The sequence below is a fragment of the Xenia sp. Carnegie-2017 genome, unplaced genomic scaffold (genome assembly GCF_021976095.1).
Source record: "Xenia sp. Carnegie-2017 unplaced genomic scaffold, XeniaSp_v1 HiC_scaffold_16, whole genome shotgun sequence".
Lineage (NCBI taxonomy): Eukaryota > Metazoa > Cnidaria > Anthozoa > Malacalcyonacea > Xeniidae > Xenia > Xenia sp. Carnegie-2017.
In genome coordinates, this window is record NW_025813469.1 from 5,944,489 (window position 1) to 5,964,710 (window position 20,222).

Genomic DNA, 20,222 nt, shown 5'->3' on the forward strand with positions numbered 1-20,222 from the left:
GGTAAATTGTATGTGATTGTTCTGCTTGTTGATGTGAGTTTGAAAGTTATCAATCTCGTCTGTATGTAGTGCTGTGATTGTGTCATCTACGTAGCGGAGTTAAAAAAGTAGTGCATATTTGTAAGTCGTGAGCGCCCGTTCCTCTATAGATTGCATTACAATTTCAGCAACTACAACAGAAACGGGTGAGCCCATTGCTGTTCCATGTAAGTGTTTGTAGTATGTACCTTTGTACTGGAAATAAGTCGAGATGAGGCAGATCTCCAGTAGCTCGATAGTGTCTTCTGTCGGTAATGGCAGTACGTCCGTGGTGTTTGTAATGACGGTTTTTTACATGTGCCTGATTAAGTGGAATACTGGTGAACAGTGATTTCACATCAAAAGACATGTATATAGCTGTCCGGTATTTGTATAGTGCTCAGTTTTTTAATGAAAGTTTCAGTGGATTGTAGCTTGTGTTTTGATTTGCTTGTAAGTGGTTGCAGTATCTCAGTCGAGTACTTTGAGAGTTCGTAATTAGGCGAACCACAGAATGATACAACTGGTCGCATAGGTATTTGTGGTTTGTGAAGTTTTGGTAGTCCATATAGTCTGGGTGGTCGTGGTACTAAACATCTAAGTCGATAGTAAATACGTTCAGATATAATGTTAGATTTTCTCGTAGAGAAGATTTTGCTGTTAAGTTTGCGTACTAGTGATGGTTTTGGGTCTCGTTTGAGTTGTTCGTACGTTTGTCTGTCGTTAACAAGGGTATCCATTTTGTCGAAGTAATCAGTCCTGTCCATGACCACAGTCACGCGTCCTTTGTCTGCTTGGTAAAATGACGATGTTGCTGTCGTGTTTTAGTCGTTTGAGTGCTTTTTGTTCGTCCTTTGTCAAGTTGTTGTCACGTATAGAGGCCGATTAAAAGCGAAGGCTACCCTGCTTTTGATCTCGTCTTTGGTTGTCTCTGACAAGTCTCTTTGATACGCTAGGACAGCCTCGACATTTGATACCATCGTCTCAGTCGGGATTCGTTCAGGTGTTATGGAATGTTTTAGTCCGTAACACAGTAGTCGTGTTTCAGTTTCGTCTAATGAGCGGAAGGAAATATTCCTCACTCAGTTATCGTCATGTTTATGTCTTGTATCTGTTTTGGTGCGTTTTAAACGTTTAAGTTTTTGTTCTTGTTTGATTTCGTGTTGTGTCTCAGTCTTGTTTGCTCGTTTCTCTGCAATAGTTTGTATCTTAGAAAGTAAAGTGTCACTTGCTGTCGTTGGTATGAGTTCTTTCAGTTTGTTCAGTCAAGAACAAAGAGTCAAGTCTTTGTTCTTGACTGAGAAGACTGAGCAAACAAAACTGTGACACAACATCAAATCAAAGAACAACAGAAACTTGAACGTTTAAAACACACTAAAACGCGTACCAGTAACAGTGAACTTAATCTGGCAATTACTTGTACAAAAACCCTCATTACAAACACCACGGACGTACTGCCATTACAGACAGAAGACATTATCGAGCTACTAAAACTCTGTCTGACCTCGACTTACTTCCAGTACAAAGGTACACACTACAAACAATTACATGGAACAGCAATGGGCTCACCCGTTTCTGTTGTAGTTGCTGAAATTGTAATGCAATCTATAGAGGAACGGGGGCTCACGACTTACAAACTTGCACTACCTTTTTAACTCCGCTACGTAGATGACACAATCACATCACTACATGCAGACAAGATTGATAACTTTCACACTCACATCAACAAACAGAACAATCACATACAATTTACCAAAGATTTCGAAGAAAACGGAACTCTTCCTTTCTCGACTGTTTGGTAAAATAGGACTATCAAAACTACGAACAAAGTTTATCGCAAGCCAAAACACACTGACCGACTACTAGACTAATCATCTTACAACCCTACATCACACAAAGCCACCACATTTAGAACATTAACAAGACGTGCACAAATCATATGTGATTCACCGGACGCTCTACACAACGAAAACAACAATCTCAAACGTGTTTTGACAAAACAACTATAACTTTGACTACATCAAACGCAACACTTACAAACCCAACGAACACAACGAAACGAACAACTCAGTGACAACAGCAACGATACCTTACATCAAAGGTACGTCTGAGACTATCTCGCGTATCTTACGACCATACAACATACGTGTCGCACAAAAACCAATGACAACGTTACGACAAGTACTAACGAACATAAAGGACAAAGAACAACCCAACGAACGACAAGGTGCAGTTTATAAAATAAACTGCTCCGACTGCAACGCCTTCTTTATCGGGGAAACTGGCAGGAACTTAAACATAAGACTTACTTAACACAAACAAGGTACAAGGAAAAAAGACAAAACTAATCACATTGCCGAACATCACCGACTCACAAAGCACAACATTGACTGGAACTCGGCAAAATGCATTACTTACAGCACTGACTACTACATTAGAAAGTTGGTATACCAACTTGGAACAAACCCCCCTGAACAGACCACAGCAATTACCGGCACCTAACAAACAACTAATTCACAATACAAACAAACGATCTACTAAAAACATTACACTTCACACTAATCCACAATGACAATACACAATTGACACCCACACATTTCCTGTACACACAATACAGTGACGTAAGAACCATATAACAAATACGGCTAACCTGACGTTTACTCCTCATTTGACTCTGAACATGACTACCGCTAAGATTGGCGAAACGTCAGTCAACAACAACAAAAGCAGTCCTTCTCAGGACTATACTAACCTTGACGATCTACATCTACAAACATGTAACGATACTCCCGGGGCTCAAATCATTTACTTTATTACGAAAAGAATTTATGTTAATTTTATCCTTTGCTGGGCATCGGCACTCTTATGTAGACCTCCAACATGGCCGCTTTGTCCAGGGGCGGATCTAGGGTATGTCAAATCAGTCACGCGGCATATGTTTATAGTTCAAAAATTATCAAATTTAATGATTACAATTTTTTGTTCTGTAATAGTTTGGATTTCATCGTCAAAATTCTGTTTTATGTATCAAAACTTATACAAATACCACCTTAGTAAACAGATCAGTAGATAAAAACATATCTAGAATTATATTAACTGGCTGACTGATAAGCGGGTGGCTCGACTGGTTCCACCGATAATGGAGTGCTTATTTAAGCCATTCCATTGATCAATAGCCTGATCAGTGGACGATCAGGAATAATCTCGACCGATAAGCGGGGTGGCCGGACGATAAGCGAGTCCAATTGCTGTCGTGTAATTTGTTCGTTTAAATTTTTGTCTTATTGTGATTTGTTTGACCTATTTCGACTGATAGCCAACTGAACTAACATAGTCAAGGTCACTGTCTGAATTGAATGTTTCATCGTTTCATAGTAATTTTTAAGCATGATAGAAACTAAACTACAATCAGATGGAATTTATGGAAATATTTTACAAATTCATACATTAACATGAATGCTGCTGTCGAAACTGTGAATTTTTAAAGAGGGTGAAAAATTTATGGATGAATTGTAAATGCTTGGCAAAGACGATCTTGCGAGCGACATTTCAGTCATTGATGTTCAAAAGAAAGCCAACATTGTTTTGAGTTTTATCAGCAGAAATTTACATCCAAAATCGTAAGTAAAGGACAAGTGAAGTGTATGCATGAATGTAATATATCAAAGTCAATTTATGCGATTGTGTGATGCGATTTATGTCAATATGGCGTATGGTAAGCAGATTGATGATTCTAAAATTGTTGTTGCCGAAGGTCTTTTATCTATGATTACTTTAGTGCTTGTGGAATCGTGGCCGTTTTATGGCAATGAAATCTCACATTCCCGCAAATATATTTCAATGGACAAAAAATCTGTAGCCATAAGGCGCCATACTATTATTTACTTTATCATAAACACATGTTTGGGGCTTTTCAGTTTATGATCATTGATCATTCAATCATTGGACAGTTATACTACACATTGTTTAAGAATTGAGAGAATGAACATTGATTACACGAGAAGCTGTTTACTATAACCTGTGATTTTGAGTCTTTTCTGATCCATGAAGCGTTTTATTTTGGCAAATTAACTGGAATGGTATTAAACCTAGGTATTTCACATACATAAAGTGTTATCCCATTTCACATGATGTGTCCTTTTCTAACTGAACACCTCATTTAGAGATGTCAAGTTGTGTTGATCTACAGCTCATACCAGATTGTTTGCTATATATTCGAAAGGGCTATTGATGTATGAAAAGCATTTTCTATAAAGTAAAAATGTCTTCCTATGTATGCAAATAAACCTTGAAATTTGGCAAAACAAAGTATTTTTTATGATCACTAGGTAACATTTTTAAAGACTATATCTTTTTTGGAATAGATTTATTGTAAAATAAATTTTACGTTCCTAGACATGCTAATGAGCCATATAATATTTGGCATCATAATATATGATATTTGATGAGCCTAAATATTTGGCAAAACAGTGAAGTATTGTTTGTTTATTTTGTTTTGAAAAACGTAAACAAAATGGGTTGTTTTACGCAAAACAATGCTCACAAAATACATTTTGTATTGCACTAAAACGCTGAAAATGGCATTTCCAAGGCTCTGAAATTCAAAATTTGTCAGGGGGAGAATGCCTCGGACCCCTCCAGGTGCGGAGCGCCTCCGACGTTTTATGACTGATGTTTGAAAAATCCTAGATCCGCCCCTGGCTTTGACGTCACATGCAAACACTCTATACTTATAGTTCAATGCGTAATAGAAATTATAGTAACTAAAGTAGTTTCGGCACCTCAATGGCATTGACATTGATTTTCTGGAGGTTTTTGTGTATGCCGTAAACAAGTATTAAAAACTTAAGTCTAATTGCATCGATAATATAACTTATTAGTTCTAAGTTCATTGTTGTGTTTGGCACGGACGCTCGTTCGGATGCTGTTGCTAACTTCTCATTCAATTCTGGTAGCTTATTATGCTAGTTTGGCAAGTTTTCTCTGATATGTAGTTAATAAGAAGTTTCCAAAATTTAACTTTAATGTGCTTTCGCGATTTTCATTAGTGAAGAAACACTCGCGACCTTCAAATACTGTAATAAATTCGCATTCTTCAGAAAATCTTTACCAAATACTGTATCGGAAATTTTAATATGTACGGAATAGCACAGGGATTGTGTTGAGATGCTTTAAGATGCTCTTTCCAACATTCAGATTTTGGTAGAAACTGAAAAGCATTCCACAAAGGTATCCTCAATTTGGACAATGTATATTAAATAGCATGATAAAAGAGCATTCAATCCACCAAAGTTGTACTCTTTACAAGCCTTGAAATAGCAAAACAATTTACTATCGCTGTCCAGGGTGTTTAAAACCAAAGCTGTTTTATATTGGACGCAGTTATTTATTTTAAAAGCTTTGCTTAGCAAATATCCTTAACATAGGCAACAGCATTTCTAACAATATATTGTTGGTAAATATTGTCCTCCATAATCACTCTCACCAATCAACAGTGAGTTATTTGAAGCTTTTGCTTTGGTAAGTTGTATACGAACTGCTTTGGGCTTTTCTTTGAAAATTGAGAAAAACAGTGTCCATATCTTTGAAACAGTTTCCATTGGAGGATGTTAAAAGTGAACTGAAAAAAGGTTTTGTAAAAGCTCTGATAAATTTTATTGGCATGGGGTTGTCACTATTTCCACCATGTTGACAAATGGTTCCAAAAAAATTCTCAAGAGCATCGGTGTTAAATTTTCTAGTCAAGAAGAATGTAAAATTGTGTGAGACATGCAGATAATTCCAGAGACAAACAAGGCATTTATAGATACAGGCCCATCCCTTCAATGATTTTATTCTGCCTGTTATGTGTTTGCTATCTTTCAGCACTTTGATTCCATGGATGAAGATGACTTCTTTAAGAAAAGAAATGTGCGTAGAGTTATTTGTAATGGCACTCCTCCATTCTTTAAGTAATTTTAGTTGAGGAACTGTTGACACAATCAAAAAGTGAATCAAACTTAAAAACAACTATGCTGTGCCCAAGGCTGATGGCGGCAAGGCTTCAATTGGTGAATATATGCAAATAAATTCAACAACAGTGTGACTAAAAATTTGTGGCGTATTTAACTTTCATTTTTTGGAAATTGGTGGGGTGAAGGTGCTTATCAGTAAGTTTAGGTGCTGCCCTGATTGACAGTGACTTATCTTTTTCTTAACATTTTTCAATGTCTTTCCAGCAAGCAGAATTTTTTTCAAATTGAAAAGTGCTGTTCATGAATTGTTTTGTATGCACTACGGCAGATGGGGATAATCATACATTAGAAATATTTTGTATAATTTTGAAAAAACCATGGTTTTTGCTAAGTGAAACTCAGTTTTAGTGATATGCTGTAGAAGTTAGACCCCCATATCTGATATCACCACACAAATGTTGAACTCAATAGAATTAACCTCAATCACTTCGTTGATTGAGTCTTGCGAAACATCAACTAGACAAGCTTCATTTACCCGTACATTATCCATAGGTTGTTTTTAACCTCCAGATATGCTTCGCAGCATGAATGCAAGACATGATGTTGCCAATTTATTCGTCCGATATCCCCCAAAGTCCTCTAAACCAACAGTCTTCTCTTCTGTGATGTTGTAGTACAGTTGCGTTTTCAATGTTATCTCGTCAACACAAAGTGTGCACAGTTTTTCCATGTCATCCATGTAACACACCCTTTCCTTCAACAGCTGCTAGGTTGCTGGTGGAATACCTGCTGCTATCTTGTTGAAAGTTTTGTTGGCAGAATAAAAAGCTTGGAGAGGAGACTATATGCTTTGCCACTAGCGTGATACAATGAAACTGCCAAGAACTTCATTTCTGGTGAGTTCCTTCTTCCATGTTCTTTTGCTGAATGTAGCTTTACTTGCTGTTTTATAAAGTTTTTTAGTTCAGTTGATAATTCTTCCAATTCAGCATTCAGTGACTCATTTGTTGTTGTGTTTTTCTTCCAAATTTATTTATTCTTTTATTTAGCCTTGCAACTGTTTACTGTTTTGCTTTCATCGTTTATCTTTGACGTTTTTTTTCTTGGTGTGTCATTTGAAAGTCAGGAAGGTGTTGACTACAGAAGTCTTTCTTTTCTGTCTGTAGCCCATCTTTTAAAACTGAATTTATTAAAAATTATTAAATCTTAAATTGTTTTGCTAAGTTTATCTTAAGGCTTGTAGCATCTACCTTATTTATTTTGTGAATGTTGTTCATCTTCCTCACTGACATTTGATTGAACTGTTAAATGTGTTGTCGCACTTGATATCTCTTTTCTACATTTTTTTAGCACCTGAAGATGAAGGTCTCTGCTTAAGTGTTTACTTGCGTAATGTATTGAAATACCTGGTTGAGAATTACCTGTTTCTTCAGTATGGATTGCTCTTCTTTTCTGGCCAACTGTAGGTGGCGGATTTGAAATATTGTACAAGGTTGGCTTAGTCTGGACTTTAAGCATGATTTTTCAAAGTTGAGAAACATACATTCTTCAAAATGCTCTGCACACTATGTGCAGTTATTATAAAGATAATCTGCAGTTTTGTCTAACATGTCCTGCCATCATGTGCTGTGAACCCATTCTTTTGATCTAAGGTCATGTGATAGTCATAAGAAGTTGTAAAAGTTTGCTTTACACTGAAAATATAGAACGTTTTATTTTACCTCAGTGAATAACGCGGAAAACGAGAGAAGTTTATATCAGGTCGAGTTTTTTTGCTGTTAGAGCAGTTTACTGCTGAACAATAGGTCCTTGCTCCACCTTTTATAGTTTATGCATTTTATTTGCTACACGAGAAGTTCGACGTTTGGAACAACATTGAAGTTTTGTGGATTAGTTAGCAGGTGCTGTCGAATATTCGACACATGCCACACTTGATTCAAGTCTGCCGGATTTAATTGTCTCAGAAGTTGCATTTTTCATGCAGTTAATTTGTGAATTATATTCGGCACATGAAAAATGCGACGTTTTAAAGTCATGAAGATGTTTTGGATGGATTTTTGGAGTACGTCTTTGACTACGAAGCGGCTATTCTTCGACATGGGCTTCAAAACGCTAATAATAAAGTGTTGAAAAGAAAAGTACAAGAAGAATTTTTGGAATACCTTGCGTCAATATTGTATCAGAACTTTGCCCACAGCCAATACAATGAAATCTATGATAATGAGCACATCAAAGTGTGAATTATTACAGAAAGTCAGTAGATCTATTGGGAAAGTTTGCAAAGGAATTGTAGAGATGGCCAGCCAACTTATTGAAAGTACAAGTATAACAAGATATATTAGCCAAGATATATTAGACTTGATCTTATTCCTACTTCAAGAAAAGTACTTGCTCTTATCCGACCTGTTGTCGACGGTGAGTTAACAAAACTTCAAGATGAAGTACTGCAACATTTTCAAAGATATATCAATGCATCAAATCCTGAAACAATAAAGTGTCTGTTTAAATTTATCACTTGGAGCAATTACGTAATTGCTGAAGAAATAAAAGTAATTTTTCACTTAAGCATTGGAAGTATTCCATGCTTTATTTTCCATACATGCAGTTGCGCAATTGATCTTGCACTTGCTGTCATATGACGGCTAAGGTTCCCCCCCAATTACCAATGAAATCATTGCTAAAATTCTTGGCAAGAGCATCATATTTTTGCACAAATTGACTTTGATATGTTACAGACGGGCCTGCATTTCATTTATCCTTTACTTATGATTATTGACTTAAATTTCTGCAGAGAAATCTCTACACCAGATGGCTTGCTTTGCAACATCAATTTATTTTTTCTCAAGACGAGATAGTTTTTGCTTGGTTGAAAAAATCGCACTTTGGTTAGCAGCATACATATTGACATTTGGAATTGTGAAAGATATTCCAAAATTCAGTGTTGATTGTAGTTTTAATCAGGCTTTTGCAAATTAGCTATTATGAAACTATTAAACATTCAATTCAGACAGTAAGCTTGATTATGTTAGCTCAGTAGGCTATTAATCAAAATCCGTCAAGCTATTTACAATAAGAAAAAAACTTAAACGAACCAATTGCAAGATAGAATTTGGACTTCTTATCCATAACGCAGCTGGCTTGCCAGTAAAGATCATTCCATATCAGTCAAAAGCATCCACTGATCTGGATATTGAACATTGAATTGATGCATATGAGCGTTCTTTGTCTTCCTTATGCGTCAATAAGTTAATCCATTCTACTTTTATCAGTCAGTCACTTACTATTCCACATATTTTAAAATTTCACGCATCTTATTCGCAACGCGATGTTTAGTAGAAATATGAAATTTGAAACATCAAACATGCAAAAAATACATAACATTATTTACTGATGAGAAAATGTCGAAATGGAGCGCAACATCATTACGTATATCATTTACGTGAAGAAAAGTCTTCTACTGTCTTATTTAGCACTTCGAAACCCTCTTATTTACTTCAGGTAATATAATGCAACCATACAAATTTCTTTTTTAGAGGTGTGATAAAGATATATGAGAAATATGCTGTGTTTTAGAGAACAAAATTAGGGGAAGTCAATAAATTAAATGTGCGAAATTAACTTTGCAGTGCACCAGGTGGGATTTCTTGCTGGATAGCGTCGTGGATATTAGCATTCACAGCTGCCGTTTGAGACCACCCATCACCATAGCTTTCGATTGGATATGCCGGTTCGCCATGTTTGGGCACGTCCAGTCCTGTGGACAATACAATACTATGAGTAAGTTATTAAAGTAAATGGTTTGAACCCGAGAGTATCGTAACATGTTTGTGGATGAAAATCGTCCAGGCTAGTAGAGTCCTGAGAAGGACTGTTGGTATTGATGTAGACTAACGTTTCAACAACCATAGCGGTAGTCATCTTCAGAGTCAAGTGAGGAGTAAACGTCAGGTTAGCCGTATTTGTTATCTGTTTCTTACGTCATCGTATTGTGTGTACAGGAAATGTGCTGGTGTTTGGGTTTCAATTGTGTATTGTTTTTGTGGATTAGTCTAAAGTAATGTCACAGTAATGTGAGCTTATCTCGCGTATCTTACGACAATACAACATGCGTGTCACACATAAACCAATCACAACGCTACAATAAATGCTAACGAACATCAAAAACAAAAAACAACCTAATGAACAACAAGGCTCAGTTTACAAAATAAACTGCTCCGACTGCCACGCCTCCTCTATCGGGGAGGCTGGCAGGTACTTAAACATGGACTTACATCAGAAAGTTGGTACACCAACTTAGAACAAACCCCCTGAACAGATCACAACAATTACCGGCACCTTACAAACGACTCCTTCACAATACAAACAAACAAGCAACTAACACATTACTTTAGACTAATCCACGACAACAATACACAATTGAAAGCCACAAACCCACACATTTCCTAAACACACAATACGATGACGTAAGAACCAGATAACAAATACGGCCAACCTGACCGTTTTCTTCTTACTTGACTATGAAGATGAATACCGCTAAGGTTGTCAGAACGTCTGTCTGCATTAATACCAACAGTCCTTCTCAGGACTTTACTAACCTGGACGATCTTCATCCACAAACGAGTAACTTATTCTTGCCCCTTAAAATAATTACTTGATTTTGTGTCTGCATTTTTCAGATAATATACCTTTCAGCTCAATATGACGGGGGACGCGTAATAATCCAGAAATGCGTAACAATCCAAAAATCAGAAATCCCCAAAATGCTGACCAAATTGTAATGACAAATGCCCCGAGAAGGTTCCAACCAAACTGATTAAATGATTGATCGCTCCACTTATAAAGAACGCCCTTGTCTGTGTTAAAAAGCGTCACAGCCATTACTCCCCATAAACCACATCCGTAGTGTACTAAAGGGTAATTAAATCCAAATATTTAAATTTGTTTCTCATGTTGGAGACGAAATGCGAAACTCAAATTTAAATTCTTAATCATTATCTTCCAACTCTAAAATACATTAAAGATATTTCTGAACAATTATTGCATCTAACAAGTCAATAAAATAGAATATAAGTAAAAACTTTTACATCAAATGCAAATGAGGATCTGCTTGTAAAAATTGCCTTGTAGGAACACAAAAGAACTACAAGCAGCTTTCTATGTTGTCGCTTTTTGAATGGTCATCAATACATTTAAAAATTATAACGGTAAGCTATATAAAAAAACAACACTAAACGTGAGAGTGAAATGATGCAAGACTTACGCCTTTGTAGCATTCGTATTGTGAAAGCTGACACTCACAGTCAGATAGTAGGCTTTATAATCTTGTGATGGCTATTTTTACTATACTGGTTACTTAGTTTGAATTATTTTGCAAAAATTTTGCCATTTATGGAGAAAAAAATTGCCATTAAATAGTAAGAGCCAATTAATGTTTAGAATACGAGCATTATTTAAACCTCTAAGAAAAGGACATCTATGGCGGTTTTACATTATCCTATCAAGACATTTTATCGAACGTATTAATTGGAGAGAGTTTTCACAAGCATGCACAATGTTGTTTTCTATCGCCATTATGCCAAAGAAGAAACTAAGTATATTGTTAACGAGAACTTTAAAACTAGACATATAAAAACAAGGCATACTGGCAGCAAATTAAATTACTATTGTCTGCTCTATATTTCTGCACTATATTAGCATTTAACTAATACCTGCAACGGCATCAAGTGGATCGTCAACTTTAAGTTTCTCAAGGACAAAACTCCATAACATAAAGACCATACCAGCAATAAGACCAGTAATGAAGGCAGCATAGGTTTCAACAGAGTTGCATCCAGCACATATGGAGACCTTCAAAAGGTAGTTTAACACCTCTGCACTGTAGATATATTACTACAAATCATATTCGCATTTACGCACTTTTCATTACAGTTATTTAACCTATTTTATTCCATTTACTTGATCGCACAATCTAGAAATCATTTCTAGCGTTTTTTTTTTTTTGAAAAAAGTGAACATTATTAGATCTAAACTATAATATATAAAAATAAATTTTCTTGTCATTGAATATTACCATGCCTGAAAGTCCTCCATTAATAGTTGTCAGTAAACTCCAGTGTCCATCAAACAATCCCGTCGCAATTCTTTTCATCAACATGGTTGTGACAGCTCCACCAGCACCTATTAAAAGATAGAGTAGTTGATGTGACAGTCTAATTTTTATAAGCAAAAAACATTTATACGAGCTAGTTTCATTTTTAAATAATTCCTTTTGACAAATTCATTTTATGCCTTTACATTTGGTGCATGTTCATTTCTTGCTATTTCTATAAAAAATTTAGTTTGTAGCCTAAAAAAAATCTTTAAATGCTTAAAAATGTAATGTTCTTTATCAAAACTTGCATGCATAAAGACAAGAGATTATTTGCAAACACGTACCAAACAAAACAGATAATTCCATGCAAATTTCAATTTTCAAATAAGCGATTTAAGTAATTTTATTTAACAGTGCTTGTTCCAAAGAACAAAAATTTGTGTCGTGCTGCCTTTTAATTTAAATTCATTGCTAGAATGACTGGAAAAATTACATTTGAATTGTACAGCAAACGAGCATTATGAGGAAAATCAGGTTATTTGATTTAAGAAACTCACGTCAAATATTCAAAACAAATATTAAAGGCAGTAGCGGATCTGGATTAGGTCAGTATATACTACTGAGAATACATTTCCTTTTAAAAATGTTTGAACTAATCCTAATGTGTTTTAGCAAGAAATAATAAGTAAAAATTTCTAACTAACAGCGTTGTTAACAGACGAATTTTGAATTTAAAATGACCTTCTGCAATATATTTTACTAATACTAGATCCGCTACTAACTAAATGCGTACTTCTTTTCATTAGGAAAATGAAACCAAAAGTTTCCAAAAACCTGATAGAATCGTGTTAACAATGGCAAGTGCAACAACACTTGCATCGCCCGAATAGGAAATAGTTAATTGTGATCCTCCGTTGAAAGCAAGGAATCCAAAGAAAAGGATGAAACCACCTAACGAGACCATCTAAAAACGAAGTTAAGAACACCTTGAAAAACAAAGAGTTTTACTGAATATTTTATTTAAAAAATAAGTACCTGCGTACATGTGGTTAGCCGATGAAGTATATGGCTATTAATGAAGTAGATTAATAAACATGTAGCTCAAAAATATTATATATTAAATAATAATTGCACCAAACTTGTTCGAAAATTATGAAAAGAGCTATGTACTCCCTGACTAGTCAAATGGCTGGCCAACACTACGGTGACATGTGAACCAAGCAGTACATAAACAATGTTAACAAGTACTAAACTGGACTAATTACTAAAATTTGATTAATATTGCTATAGAGATGCATCCCACGAGTTTTTTCGATTGCAAAAAACGAGGATGAACATTCCACATAAAGCAAGTATTTCGATGTATTTGATGTTGCTTCACCGGAAAATTTTGCAATAGAGGCATTTTTCAACGTCATATGTATAGCCGACTATCCCATACGATTACGACAGACAAACAGACACTTTTCCCTGTTGCATGGTGGTTAGCCGTGCATGTGCAGTGGCTACCCACAAAAATCATTAAACATTTGCCCCATAAAAATAATTATAGTTTTTCAAAAATAGCTCAGTAAGAGTCAGTTTAAACTATACAGCATTGCCCACAAAATCCTTTTTATTTGTAATTGTGTCATTGTTATTCCAGAAAAAGTGGAGTCCGTCAAAAGAAAAAAGATTTTTTGAAATCCTAAACTTTACAGTTAATGCCTAATTGATTTTGTCGTGACTCTACATATGTAACATTGAACGTATGTGATTATCAATTTCCTTTCACATTCTGCAGTATCATTTTTGGTATAGTTAAACGTTCAATTTTTTTATTTCTATTGACTGTCTACACAGCAATCACAATTTCTGAAATCCCTAAAATTACTCCATTTATTGTTGTTTCACTTTTTTCTAAAAAGATTAAATAGATTCGGACTTGTGCCAGAATATTCAATTTCAATTTCGCCAAAAATTTCCAAGCAATTCATTTCTTGCGCATTAATTTAAATAAAGAACAATGTTTGTAACGGCGTTAGCCTTTCAGAAAATAACTAAGAAAGTAATCATTAGATAATTCCAATCACTTACTGGGACTGTGTGCCCACGTATAGACTGGTCATTCGTCTTATCAAATCGTCCAATACGTGGACCAATACATATCGCACCAGTTAAGGCAAGCATACCACCAACCATGTGGACAACACCACTACCTGCAAAATCTAGGTATGCAACGTCGCTGTTTCCTGCAACAAGCCAACCTTCATTAGACCACGCCCAATGTGTAACCACAGGATACACAAATCCTATTAAATGAGAGAGACTAGAGAATTACATCACATTTTAAGATTGAATGACTGATACAAAACACACAATGTAACAAAATACACTTCTTAATTGTTTTAAAGATAATTCATAAACTACGAAACAACATAACGCCCATCCAAATGTTATCATTGAGTGTTGCTAGAATACTTTGCAAGAATAACATGTCTATAAAGGTATAGTTTATACGTCTCATTGACATCGAAATCATGCCGTCAAAGATCATTTCGATGGTTTGATTTACGGAAATTCGATGAATAAATTGGTTCGATTTGAGGTTGTCACTTAAACTGACCAATACCTCAAAAGTTTTTCTTGCAAAGTGAAATCTCAGCTTTTTTTCTAGTATTTTAACGCATAGATGAATTGATTTCATGTTCTCAGTTACTAAAGTAAATGAAAATTCTTTAGGCTAGAAACAGAATGTTAAGTTCTAATGGTTTTTCTTCGATCAACGCACGATCTGTTTAAGAGAATTCAGCCGAAGTCAAAGAAGAGAATCCTCAGATATTAGACATCTTAAAGACGAAACAAGAAGAAAACTGGACATTATTTTTAGTAATGACGACTACGCAAAAACGAGAGTTTTCGTTCACAAACAACAAAAGAGCAACAAATACTGAACTATAAAGATACTTGTTAGAATAAATCACCATTTCCCTATACAGCACAGCAAATGAAAGCAAGTTCAACTGTTGCTGTTCTATGTGCGAAAAAGTTGCAAAAAAAGTTGCAAAAAAACTGTTCGAATTGCCATTGACATACAGCGTTTATGTAAGAAAAAGCGTACAAAAAGTAGTTTTGCGCTCAGTTTCCATACATCGAAAGCCGAGATTTATGTCAGCCAGAACAAGCTTAGAACCATCAGAAGGCCCAAGTTAAAGTTTGATAAGTTCACCTTTTAATGAAGATAAAATTTAATGGTAAGGATGGTGAAGATGTTGATACAACTCATAATAAACTTGAAGAACACTCTATAAACATGTTTGCCCGTGTAAAAAAAAGAAAAAGAACCAGCAGTATTCCTGAGTCACAGTCAGTAAAGTGTTAAAACTTGTGCAAACAAAGATTGAAAATAATGGCACCAAAGATATTTTAGAATTTATACAAGAAAATGCAGAGATGTCTCGACAGACAGAAACAAACACCTTCTAAAGACTTTATCATATTAAAATCATGCAATGGATGCAATTTCAAGGCTTTTTTGCTCAGCCCATATTCAATACCGAAAGTCCCTCAGCCTAGCAATTTTACCAATGCAACAGTATTCAAGATTGGGAGGGAATTACACATTTCAATCACAAATGAGCTCATACACAAATTGTTGACTAAAACTGAATTATTAAATGTTAAGAACGAAGTTGTTATTTTGTTATAGGAAATTTTTTTTATTTGTATTGAAATTATATGTGTAATTACATTTAGTTAAAGTAACTATTCGAATTAAGTTTTTTTAATAGCGAATCCATAAAATAAAGTAAAATAAAATAAGATCAGCCAATTAGTTATTATCATTACATTTGTACTCATCATAGAAAATATAAATAATCTTTTTTTGTTGATTTCCAAAAAACAATGAAATATTTGTAAATTCACTTTTATTTTTGATACATTTTTAAATTCATTTTTCTGACTAGAAGTTTTTAATGTTGTACCTGTAATTAATCCTGAGTATATTAGATATGCCATGAATTCAGCTCTTTCAGCTATAGCACCACTCACAATTGTGGCAGCAGTAGCCGCAAATACAAACTGGAAAAACCAGAATGCGTATGCGTCACTGTTAAGGTCAGCTAGTGCAAAATCTGTATGACCAATAAACCTTTCTGCTTCTCCTTTGATGTCATTCATGTTGCCACCAAACGCAAAAGCAAAACCAAATAACCAATAGATTATAGCACCAATAACTAAAGAAGCACAATGTTTTTCTGATGTAACGTGTGAAATAAGCTCTAAAAAAATGTTTTCTGAGCTAATGAAGCAGAGAGACCAAGCTAAAGCTAACACAGCTTTCTCATTTTTTAAAACTGTAATTGCTCATATGCATCACATGTAGTTGATCAACCGAAATTTAATTAATAAGCAAGTGTAATTCTTCCGTATGCTATGACCAGAAAAATGGGAAAAAATAAAAATTTCATTGTGCATTTCTTAGAACTTACTAACTTTTAAACTTGTCATTTTACTACGCTGAATTCAAATCTGAAGAGTTCCCAAGTCGAAGACCCAGATTTTTGTAATTCGCAGTTTTAATCGTGACTCATTAGAATAAAAGTGTGATCCTCAATTTACTCGAAGGATAAAGAAAAATTTCATTAGTAGAACTTAATTAAATTATACCTCAACCCATTCGAATTTAACACCGCATAACAATATCGTAAAACGATATTAATTATTAATAATTAATAATTAATAATAATTTATTATGATTATTATTATTATTAATAATAATAATAATTAATAATTAAAATTATTATTTATTATTTATTAATAGTAATTAATAATTAATATTAATTATTATATTGTATTGTTACCGTATTTTTCACGATATTGTTTGTGAAACAAACAATACTTCAATGTTTTTTGCCAAATATTTAGGCTCATTATGATGCCAAATATCATATATTATGATGCCAAATATTATATGGCTCATTAGCATGGTTAGGAACGTAAAATTTATTTTACAATAAATCTATTCCAAAAAAGATATAGTCTTTTAAAATTTCTACCAAGTTGTCAGGCATAGACCCCCATAGAGACCCCATTCAAACCTCTATGTAATGAGTTAAGTTAGAAATTTGGTACTACAAGTGACAGTTCATAGATATAGAAAAGCTCAAACTTCAAACCATGCAAGTTTATTGTAACCCTTTACCCATCTCCACATCAATGCCAGCAAATTAACCTTTTGAGAAAAAACTCAAAATTTTTTTCTGTCAAAGATTAAGCAAAAATTAAGTAAAGATTAAGTGAGATATTATTAATATTTTAATTATTATTATTATTATTATTATTATTATTATTATTATTAATTATTTAATAATTTATTTAAAATTATTAAATTATTAATTATTATTAATATTGGTATAACAATTACGTATAACAATATCGTAATTTAATATCGTATTGTTTGTTTCTTTCACAAAGGAAAGAGCAAAATTATTAATATCGTTGATCCGTCACAAAAAAGACTCTCATTTGCGTCGTGCAATGTAAGTTAAAATTTGTTTTGAAATTCATAAAAGTGCAGTAACAAAGGACTTGTTTTATAAAGTCTGTTTTAAACTAACGTTTAGAAAAGTACAACGTCTTTAGAGTCAAGCAGCACCAGCCTTAACGAGATAAATGAAACAGCTGTCGTTGTGTATGAAGAAAAAACAGAGGAGTTGGAGTCATGTGCTGTTTCAGAAAATCCGTTTACTATTGAAGACAACACGTCTGGTACACATGAAATAGCAGAATTTGAGGCAATGGTAGATGATAATATAAACGAAGAAGTGGAACTTTGTGTGGCTATTGAAGAACCATTATTTGTTGACGACGACACTTCTGTTAACAGTCACGCAGCGAGATTTGGAGCAGTAGAAAATAGTTGTTTGCTGAGTGATGATAGTTCAAATGAAGAGGTAGACGTTAAGATTAAATCATGTAATACTTATTTTATTAGTCTTTTGATTGTTCAGAATAAAAATACGAATCTTTTTTAATACGAATCTTTCAATTGTCATTTATTCATCTGTTAAAAGCAGGTTTTGTATTTACTTTACTGGATGTGTCTTTTTTACAATGTCTTTATACGTTTAGGCTGCACAAAGTGAAAAATCATCAAACTGTGATTCAGATAACCAAGAAGATCGTATTTAATTAAATCCATCGAAAACAATCAATTTAGCCTTCCCCCTTCCGTCGCATAGAATGAAACTTTTCAGATTCGACGTATTATACTAGACAGAAATTTGACATATAAACTAGGTCTTATGGACTCAACACTTTGTATGAAATTGGACATTGAAGTTTTTCTTTCATGAATTTGCTTGAGAAAAAAGAATTTAAATCCAGTGAAATGACAAAAAAAGACAAGAACTGTCGATACTGTCTGTAAATTTACATTCCGATGAAAAAAGTTTTTTGATTAAACTTTTTCTTCTCATCTTTTCTTATTATACAGTCTTTTAAGTGGACAATGTAATTTTTAGTTGCTTTTTCTCATTGCAAGTTGCAAGGTACAACGAATCCAAAGTAGTAAATTTTCAGCTGTAAAAAATAATCTTTGGTGAAGAGTTGATCTTTGTCTGAAGTTTTTCAGGGCGTTGCTTACTAGTTTTATTGTTGCCGAGTAGGTTTTCATTCAGGAGAGTAAAACTGACGTACAAACTTCGAGTGTATATTTAGATTTATAAACCTTATGGTTGTTATTATTCTATATAGTGCTACGAATAAAGTTTTTCTATGTTTCTCCGGATAAAATAAAGATGGCAGCTTTTTATTATGAATGAGTGATGATAAAAACTGCGAATTACAAAAAGGTTCGGGTCCACGACTTGGGAACTCCACTATTGATTCAGCGTTGTCGAAAATAGCAAGCTGAAAAAAGTATTCAGTTCTAAGATGTGCCAAATAATGCTGAACGAAATCGTACCACAACTTACGGATTAAACTGTGCACAAGGTACCTAACTCTGTATGTCTCCACTTTGCACGTTCTACCATGAGATTGTGCTATGCCCAGGAAAAAATAAAATCTACATAGGTGAGCGGGTATTTCATAATTAATAAACATCCGCTTCCTCCAGATCAAAATTCTTAAAACTCACGACTTTGAAATTTTACACACGTCACGTTGTACCGGCAACCGATAAAATATACTTTTACGTGTACTTACATAAATCCAGGGTGTTCTTTAGCAAAATATTTGTGGTGTTTTTTGATCGAACTGATCCAGCCTCAAGAAATGCAAAACCGGCTTGCATAACTAAGATAAAAATAAAAATTTTTGTAAAATATTTTATTGTCTTTCATTGCACAAATATGCTTCACATTTAACTATGTCATTAAAAGTTGATGAAAGCATTTTCCTAAGCTTGGATTTATTTAATGCAGCTTATTTGATACTTTTTTCAGTCTTTTAATTCGATAAGCTTAATCTGATATAAAATAAGCATCTTTTACTTGTGTTGTTTGACACTAGTAGTCCAGAAATGAACAAATTCTGCAAGTGATCTAATATAATCACTAATGTGACAGCTAATGGATATCGAGTGCTTGGTAGTGGGAACTATGTAGCAGGTATCGGGTATCGAATACCAGGTTTCATGTTAATATTACTGTGTAACTGGTACCGGCTCACCAGGCACTGTCAAAAAAGTTATTTATTGCATTTTTCCTTTAATATGAAATAGTTTTATTAGTTAATTAGGTTAGAGATCCAGCACCTGCAAAAATTGTTCATAATTTTAGTACTACAGGCCGGGCAGTAAAATAGTCTAAAATAGTTCGAGTTCCTAAACATAAGTACAACTGTAAAACGAACATTATCGAATTCAATTATACTATATTTTTTTACAAAACATGTACACTGCTTAGTGAAACTTCACCTGCATGGCCAGGAAAGTTATACTTTATATAAGCAACTAGCTTGCGGAAACTTTACGAGTCAGCACATTGCATTCTACATATGCAAATACACGTGTAGACCCTACGCCAAAAAAGTGAGAAATTTTTCTATACTGTATTTCCATCATGTTAATTTAGCTCGAATATATCTTTCAAAATTGAATACTTAAAAAACACCCTAGATTTATCATATTTTAGTATTGGAGAAATCAGTAAAAGAAAACGGATTGGCAAAAG

General features: G+C 34.1%; 1 protein-coding gene and 1 long non-coding RNA gene across 2 annotated transcripts; one reads left to right on the forward strand and one right to left on the reverse strand.

The window, feature by feature from the left end:
• Window positions 1-9,490: 9,490 nt before the first annotated feature.
• LOC124437639 (putative ammonium transporter 1) lies at window positions 9,491-19,342 on the reverse strand. The gene is made up of 8 exons (XM_046987611.1): window positions 19,255-19,342; window positions 16,029-16,280; window positions 14,140-14,354; window positions 12,898-13,027; window positions 12,043-12,149; window positions 11,681-11,819; window positions 10,658-10,879; window positions 9,491-9,726 (listed from the first exon to the last, which is right to left on the reverse strand). Exons 1-8 carry the CDS (start codon window positions 19,340-19,342, stop codon window positions 9,587-9,589), a joined length of 1,293 nt encoding a protein of 430 aa, XP_046843567.1. The 3' UTR covers window positions 9,491-9,586.
• Window positions 11,107-13,201, forward strand: LOC124437644. Its single transcript, XR_006945792.1, has 2 exons — window positions 11,107-11,176; window positions 12,870-13,201. It is a non-coding gene; the product is annotated as an uncharacterized LOC124437644 (long non-coding RNA).
• Window positions 19,343-20,222: the final 880 nt, after the last annotated feature.